At 40.5% G+C, this 8,361-nt stretch overlaps 1 protein-coding gene across 2 annotated transcripts in view; it reads left to right on the top strand.

Annotated features, from left to right (window-relative positions):
• Positions 1 to 7,502, top strand: part of LOC107698777 (BAH and coiled-coil domain-containing protein 1-like) — an 87,621-nt gene extending 80,119 nt beyond the window's left edge. For both annotated transcript variants that reach the window (XM_016499882.1, XM_016499881.1), the window contains exons 24-29: positions 545 to 653; positions 792 to 902; positions 1,497 to 1,634; positions 1,815 to 3,007; positions 3,494 to 3,733; positions 4,111 to 7,502. In XM_016499882.1, coding sequence (XP_016355368.1) covers positions 545 to 653; positions 792 to 902; positions 1,497 to 1,634; positions 1,815 to 3,007; positions 3,494 to 3,733; positions 4,111 to 4,320 — 2,001 coding nt within the window. In that variant the 3' untranslated portion in view covers positions 4,321 to 7,502. The remainder of the gene's footprint in view (positions 1 to 544; positions 654 to 791; positions 903 to 1,496; positions 1,635 to 1,814; positions 3,008 to 3,493; positions 3,734 to 4,110) is intronic.
• The last annotated feature ends 859 nt before the right edge of the window (positions 7,503 to 8,361 follow it).

Below are 8,361 nucleotides of genomic sequence, written 5' to 3'. Positions count from 1 at the left end.
CTCTCCCTCTCTCTCTCTCTCTCTCTCTCTCACACACACACACACACACACACACACACACTTGTTATTCAGCTGTTTCATTGTGTAAACGGTCTACAGCAGCTGTCTCTAATTACACTGAACTTCCACTTTCCAGAGCGTTCCATTCCACCATGTACCTTTGACACCAATCTACACGCACACCCTTCCAGTTTCACGTCCCATCAGTCAGAGAGCGCCTGTTACCATAGCAACAGTAAATTAAAGAAACCTGAAAGGGGTTTGAGCTGAATGGGGGGATCTGGGCGCTCTGTTAGACAGAGAAACGCTGCAAACCTGCAATCACAGTTGCTCCATTCACACACTCCTCATTATTACTCAACAAGTTAGTGTTTACCGCACCTCCGCTTCCGTGGCTTTCAGCCCTAACATGCTGGCATGAGATAAGTGCTGCTTTCATAAGAGCCTTACTGATTGACTTCTGTGTGTGTCATTTATCATCCTGGGAGTCCAAAACCACTTTCACTGGCATTGCCTGACAGAAGTTTGTTCCTGTGTGTGTTAGGTACTGGATGTACGCCCTGAAACGGAGGCTGTGCTAAAAGAAGGGACTAGAGTGTGTGCTTACTGGAGTGAGCGCTCACGTTGTCTTTACCCGGGATATGTGCGAAGGGGTGAGGCATAGACATCATTTTCTCTTTCCATAGAATCAGATAATCATTTTTCTTCCAAAATATCACATATCAATTCCAGGGTGAAAGAACTACTGTAACGCATTTCAATTAAATTAACTAGTTCTGGTGATCTTCTAGGAGGCGATGAATCTAAACCTGGTGGGGTTATGGTGGAGTTTGATGATGGAGATAGAGGGTGGATCTCTCTCTCCAATATTCGCTTTCTTCCGCCAGGTTACCAAATCCAATGTAGGTCCCAACTTTGTATAGTTCTACCTCACTTGACTTTCTGATTAGCTCTGTTCTAAAATCTAGTGAGCTACCTATGTCTGCTGTCTATACAGGTAGCATCTTACCCTGCAGTGAAGATAAACCTAGAATATCTTGATTTGGGTGATGGACTTCAAAAGGCATCTTGAATAGCTTCATCAGCAGAGTCAAACAGTCAACTCCTCATATCATTTGAGATTTAACATTTAATTTAGTTTTTCATTAGTACATGCTTAGCTAACAAAGCAATATTCTACTAAACACAAAAATACAAAGTACACAAATATGGGGTGAAGTCTATACTGACATTTCTTTAGATTCAATTCAGTCTGGAGTGAATTTTTGCTTGTGGCAATGGGATTGCCTTATCTGGAAATGATAAACACGATTTTAGCGTAACTAGGTATCTGAGAAGCTGCCTTTTGTCACATATTGTGCCATACAATGCTGTCTAGGTTGGTAGCTCACTAGAACTTGGAACTGAGCTTCTATCGTTGATTCTTACTTCACATATATTTGAAATGTATTGTAAAGGTCGATTTAAAAAAAATTACACCACCTCTGGCCTTTCAGGTGCTGATTTGAGTCCTGGACTAATCTCTGAGGGGCAGCTTGACAAAAATAGCTCCATGCAAGAAAACAAGACTCTGAGTGAAAGGACAGCAAGAACAGACAGATTCAAAGTTCAGGAGAAGCTTGTCAGAAGACCAGGTAAGACTTTCTACAATAAACCACCAGAGAACATATTTTACTCTTTGTCTCAAAATCCAGTAGGCTGCCTATCTAGACAGCTTTCCAAATGTGCCTATGATCCCAAAAAATCCCAAAAATGATGTCTATGAATGTTGATCATGCTAAAGTTTATTGCAAATGTTTAACTTTTCTTTAAAGGGAGGCCTAAAGGTTCAGGGCTAAAGAAGTCTCTCTCAGACAGTGTAGCCAAGAGCTCAGCACCTGCTGTGGCATGGCCATCAGTGGCTGCACCCAGGAAGAGAATGCCTGTTAACTTTTTCCCGCTCAGTGGCTCAGCCTCGAAGAAGGCCTTGAAAGGCAGGGTGGCGGAAACATCTTCTCGACCTTCAGTCTCCATGACGACACCAACCAAAGGCCTCTTTAGCAGTAGCTCCTTTGAGGTCGACTCCTTCAGCAGCATAGCTAACGGATATTCATCCTTTGGCAGCCAGACATCTGGGATTTCACTGGAGGGCAAGAACAGTTCTTATAGTCAAAAGAAGAGGATTGAGGAGCCAGCACAACCTCGGGGCAAGAAAGCCGAATTTCTAATCAAATTGGACCATGAAGGAGTAACATCTCCAAAGACTAAAAACAGTAAGGCTCTCCTGTTGCTGGGAGCCTCAGGATTTGGCTCCAATGGGGTGGGTGGTTTGCCCAGGGCAGAGGCTTACTCACACCCAGTTCTGCTGGTCAAGGACAACAGGAAAGGAGACGGCTCACGAGCAGAGCTCCTACTGAAAGGGACAGCAGTCCAGAGGAAGCCCTCACCATCATTGCGCATGAGTGAGTATGGAGACTTGAACCTTGGCTGCCACAGGGACTGCCACAGCTCTTACTCAGACATGGATGAGGAAGAGGAAGAAGTGGAAAGGAGGACGGGCCGTGCTGCACTTGCTCCTGCCTCTGGAGGTTTGAGAACAGCTGGCCGTTTTCTCTCACACATCTCGGTCTCCTCGTCTTCCTCAGGTTCTTCCAGCTCTTCCAGCTCAGGCTCTCTCTCGAGTTCCAGTCTGTGCTCTTCTGAAAATGACTCATCTTACAGCTCGGAGGATGAGGAAAGCTGCTTAACCCCCCACCATTCTTTGCTCCAGACCCCTGAACCCCCTGTGGGACCCCCACGGCACTCCTTTGTGGCCAAAGCTGTGGCAGTGTCCAATGCCAAAGGTGGGCATGGCAACCACAATACTAACAGCAAGCCACAGAAGAGGAAAGAGTATCCCAGTTCACTCTCCAGAACCCCTAAAGATCTGGTTAAGAGGCAACGGCTTCTAGCAGTCCAGACCAAACCCAGAGTGTCAACCATCCTGTCATCTAGACAGCTGTGGAGGTGGTCAGGAAACCCCACACAAGTGAGTCATTTTTGAAAAGATAACTGCTTTGTACATTCATTTAGTAATTGGTAATCTGATTGAATCCAGTTTAATGTGCAGCATCAACTACAAGTCTTCCCAAAGAGTTTAAACACGTTAACTCTGAGGGGCTTTTAAAGCATTTCTCTGAGTGATCCTGTTATGTTATCCTATTGTGGCACAACTAGGGATGTAGCAATACCATTTTTTAGATTCTGAGTACAAGAATAGAGGCTTGTGGTTTAGTATTAACCTTTATAGTTACCTATGTCAATATAGTGTATCCCAACCAATGATGTGAGTTTCTAACCAGTGACTACATTTAATAAGTTGTTTAGTGGGTAGTTAATTATAGTGCAAACAATAGCAGTTGGGCCTGATTGGAAACACCATTATCTTTTCACCTAAATTTCCCCTTTAAACAAATGAAATAATTGTATACAAACATCTGCAAAAAAAAATCTGAAGCTGTCTTTATCACATTAGCGCCGTGGACTTAAGGGAAAGGCCCGGAAGCTTTTCTACAAGGCCATAGTGTGTGGCAAGGACATGGTGCGGTTAGGAGACTGTGCTGTGTTCCTTTCGACTGGGCAGCCTCATCTGCCGTTAATCGGCCGCATTGAGAGTTTCTGGGAGTCATGGCAGAGCAGCATGGTCGTGAAGGTCCAGTGGTTCTACCACCCTGAAGAGACCAAGCTAGGCAAGAGACATCGTGATGGCAAGGAAGTAAGTATCCAAATATATGGAGGCCTGTCAGTCACAGTGGACTTTTTGATGGTTATGCTATAAGCTGAGTTACTGACTAAGTTGTACTCAATAAACAGCAGAGAAAATTAAATGGTATTGGTAGAATTGGATTCATGCTGTCATTGTTTCATAACCTTCAATACAGTCATGAAATGTAATTAATATTCATTAGCATAGTAGAAATCATAAATTAGCACCCAGGTGGTAACTAATTAAAGTTAGGTGTGTTATTCTGTGTTCTTATGCCAAGCCTGGTGTTGGTTTTTATAGTCACTACTGAAATGTTAATATTGTGACAATGCTAGCAGATCGCGAGAGATGTTTTAGGAAATTTAAAAGATTCATTGGTTTTTTAGCATGCTCTGTACCAGTCATGCCATGAGGATGAAAACGACGTCCAGACAATCTCTCATAAGTGTCAGGTGGTCACACGTGAGGAATACGAGCAATTGACCCGCAACAGGAAGTCTGATGGGAGCTATCATGACCTGTACTACCTGGCCGGCACTTACGACCCCACCAGTGGCCAGCTGCTCACTGCAGACGGGATGTCCATACTCTGTTAGCACTGGACTTGCATGCCTGCGTATACTACTGAGTTGTCTTTGGTCCAAGTCAGAGATGTTGCACTGCAAATAAGAGGCTGGACTTTCCGACAGAGGACCAGGAAGTAGACTACCACCCTCATACCCATAAACTCTACTCCGGGGAGATATGTGCATGCTCCTCCTAGCGATACCTTACAGTACAGTAGATCCAGTTTGTCCATGGTCCTAATTCTCTTCCGAGGTTTTCTAATGGACATATTGTGGATCTAATTTATGAACTGTTACCTGATCTTAGATCACCAAAGCAAAACTCTTGGTTTGGAGAACATGGCGGATGTTTATGAAGACTTGAGCCATGTTGTAGGCAGTGGCGGTGTGGGGCGCTCTCCGCACGTCACTTTCATGATTCCAGGGATATTTAAGTACATATAGATCTAAATATATATTGTTCATTTATGTATATATAGGGAAGTATTTCCTTTCAAGCCATACACTTCAGTACCTCTTAACATGTCTTTTTATTCAGGTGTAGATTGTACAGGACAGGTTGCTGGTGTTTTCTTTGTTGTTGTCTATATGTAAATATTCGAAGCTATTTTATATAAGTGTAATGCTTATCTTACCATGTTCTAATTGATTTATTTTTGTATAAGTGGGTGATACAGTAGTTGTTGATTTCTGTAAGAGGGTGGACTGCTGATGTATGCATTGCACTGCACAAGGCCTGCTGATACAGTGAGAGCGGAGTCGTCCCTGCCCTGCTTTCTCTTTCAGGGAGAGGGGTTACACAGGGCTCCATCCTTTTATTGGCTGCACTTTGGGCATTTGTTCCTCTAATGTCTTACTTCATTTTTTTTTTTTGGTTGCTTATGTTAGCAGACTCAAAACACTTTAATGTTAAAACAAAGGGAAACAAGTATTGACTCCTTAAAATGGTTCCATAAATTTGACATCCAGTGGCTAAATTTAATCAGTTTTTTAAATTAGTGTACAAAAAAGGAGAGTAAAATGGTGATCCTCATAAAGAAATGTCTAGGTCATATTTCATAAAATCAGGAAGAAATCACAAAGTCTGATTTTAGGACTATTTGAACCGATGCATAGTGACATTAAGCACAATGTCATTCTCAGTACCATGATACAGTAATGAAAATCAGAAGGTCTGCCTGGACACAATGATTTTTTGTTCTTGGCCTAATTTGTGAGATTCACCTTAAATACTGGTATATATTACTAGAAGGACATGAAAAAGAATTCTGGCATGTGTTATTACTGTATCTGATGCATTTTCAAATGCATCCTGCACTGTATCATTCGCTTTTTACTGCATTTTTAAATTGAGCTCCCATCAAAATGAGTATTTTCTATTAATGGTGAAATACACCTGATTCTTTATCTTAGTATCCCAGGGTCAGGACACTAAAAGCAAGGGATTGTTAGAGCACTAGGCACAGCTGGAGTACTTAGAGAAGTTGGCGTACGGTTAGACTGTACTCCATGCACCCATTTTTTCACTGTGAGGGACAATCGCATTCATGCATGAAGGAGCATCCACTGTTTGAAAGGCTGACACAATCATAGCATTCTTCTTTTGTGCCAAAAATAGTCATTTCTGATTATGCAATCTTCACTGTATTGTACAAGTATTATTTTTTTTTATGTTGTTGTTTTATCATTAGTGTTTATTTATTGCCAGTGTTACTATTTCATTACAAAACCAATAGATCATGATTAAGATGTCTTATTTGCTGGGCTCTGTTTGACCCAAAAGTGTCATACTAACGTGCATACGGCTTGAGCTACAGTCAGACCTTCACCTCTTGGCACCCCATTAACAACAACTTCAGCCCTGCAGGGGAAGTGACGTTGTTCACTGACCCTCTCCGTTTCCTGACCGTTCACCCCCATCCTTTCAATGAACTTCTAGAGTCTCCCCAATGCCACATCTGACCTTGTAATTTGCTTATTGCAGAGAGCCTGAAAGAAAAGCATATGTGTGGCTATATGTTTGGAGTAGCAGACTTTTCTTACTGCTGGAGTATATAGTATGTATATTCTGTATGTATAGAATACCTGGATGGCCTACTACATTGCCAAAATGTGCAGTATACATAAAGCGTGGAATTCTGTATCCCACAATGCAATGCGCTCAACTTGACCTTCCATTTTCAGTGTGACGAACGAGCAAGCATCAGCTCTCGTTTTCCTGACTAATTATTTGATCAAAATGACAAATTATGAATTGCACATAAAATTGGACTTTTATTTTCGATGATTTTTGCAAACTAGGCAGTAAACAGTATAAACAGCACAGTATAATACACCGCTATTCCATTTTGAACATAGCCTGTACTTATGACTTGTTCCCCATTAATAGTTTGACATTGTATTTCCAGTGTGATTGATATTTAGGATGTTAGGATTTGTTTAACTCCTCTTGTAATCAGAGCTAGGTTTATATAAAAGGTCTGTGTGTGTGTGTGTATGTGTGCCTTTTTGTACTCTGCCTTTACGTTTGACTGTTTTGACAAAAGAGGGCACTGGATAGAGTTGTGAATGTACTTAGCATACGTTAAGCATGCATATTATCTAAGGACCTGTCTGTATGTCGCACAGCTCTAGTGGTTACACACAGATTCAGAGTTGCTGTTGGTTGCAATCTCCTTTTAAATCAGGGGAGAAACTTAATTAGTGTTCCCAAATGAAGGTCAAAGGTGTTTTGTTGCGTAGGGAACAAGGGTATTCAGGTCAGCACGTCTGATATGTTACAAGAGCAGGTCACTTGTTCATGGCAAAGGTGCAATACTACTTTGGCTAAATATTTGAATGGCACTTCTAAGCTTTTTGCAAAGGCTGGTGGGTAACAGGAAGTGATAAGGAGGACGCAGGAACGTCTGTCCTATTAAGCAGCTTTCTTTAAATGCCGCAAGGCATGTACTTAATATTCCGCTTGTCCAAGAATCTCTGATAAATGAGATGTTATAACTTTGTTAAATGAAAAAGTATGTATATCTTTATATGTTTATTTTGTTCCATTATATATATTTTTTCCTCTCTTTGATTTGAAACATTGTAAAGATTGTACATGTGTAAAGTAAGGTTTGATTTTGGGGTAAACATTTTACAAAAAAAATTTAATGAGTATCAACTGTAAACGTGGTTTAGTATTACAATTTTTTATAGAGGGCTTATGAATAAATATCACATTAAAAAATCTTTGGACTTTGATTTCATTTGATTAATTGGTGGAGTACTTCTACAACACTTTGGATGAGACCAGGGATATTTAATTAGTATTAAAGAGTTTTAAATAATTAAATGTTTAATTATTATTAAATAGTTTTAAAAAGTAAATGGGTCAGTTTTTATTTCAAGTTGAGTTTAAAAACCTGTTCACTTTACTAATATAAAAATGTGTGTGTGTGTGTGTGTGTGTGTGTGTGTGGTTCGAGTGGTTTAAAATGTCCCCAAAGTGATAGTAATACCTGAAATGTTTGATCTTATGGAGACAATTTTAGTCCCCATGAGGAAAACAGCTTATAAATCATGCTAAATTATGTTTTTAGAAAATTCAGAATGTTTTCTGTGAGGGTTGTGTTTACGGTTAATATACAGTTTGTACAGTATAAGAATCAATGAAAGAGTGTATGAAAAGAGTGTGTGTGTGGTCCAGGTATTCCGTACGTTGTAGGGATCAAGTGTCCTGACAAGGATAGATTGAAATCTTTGATGATCTATGCATCATAAAATCTCAATGTGTGTGTGCTTGGCAAAGCTGACAAGCTCTCCTACCACAACCACATCCAGAATGGTGACTCTTCTCAAGGTAGGTCTTCTCCAGAGTCTCTTAAAAAAACAAAACAAGTCATACCAGATGTTAACATTTGCAGATCTGTGTAATATCAGCTTCTCAACATCATTTCTCAGTGTTATAGTCATTTTATGATTACAGAAAATGTAGTTATTAGCTGTTAATACTCCGGAACAGTATATTAAAGGGGTCATATGATGCTGCTAAAAAGAACATTATTTGGTGTATTTGGTGTAATGAAATGTGTT

Source organism: Sinocyclocheilus anshuiensis, unplaced genomic scaffold, assembly GCF_001515605.1.
Source record: "Sinocyclocheilus anshuiensis isolate Anshui unplaced genomic scaffold, SAMN03320099.WGS_v1.1 scaffold178, whole genome shotgun sequence".
NCBI lineage: Eukaryota > Metazoa > Chordata > Actinopteri > Cypriniformes > Cyprinidae > Sinocyclocheilus > Sinocyclocheilus anshuiensis.
Note: the sequence above shows the minus strand (reverse complement) of the source record. Positions and strands in the feature narration are given on the sequence as shown.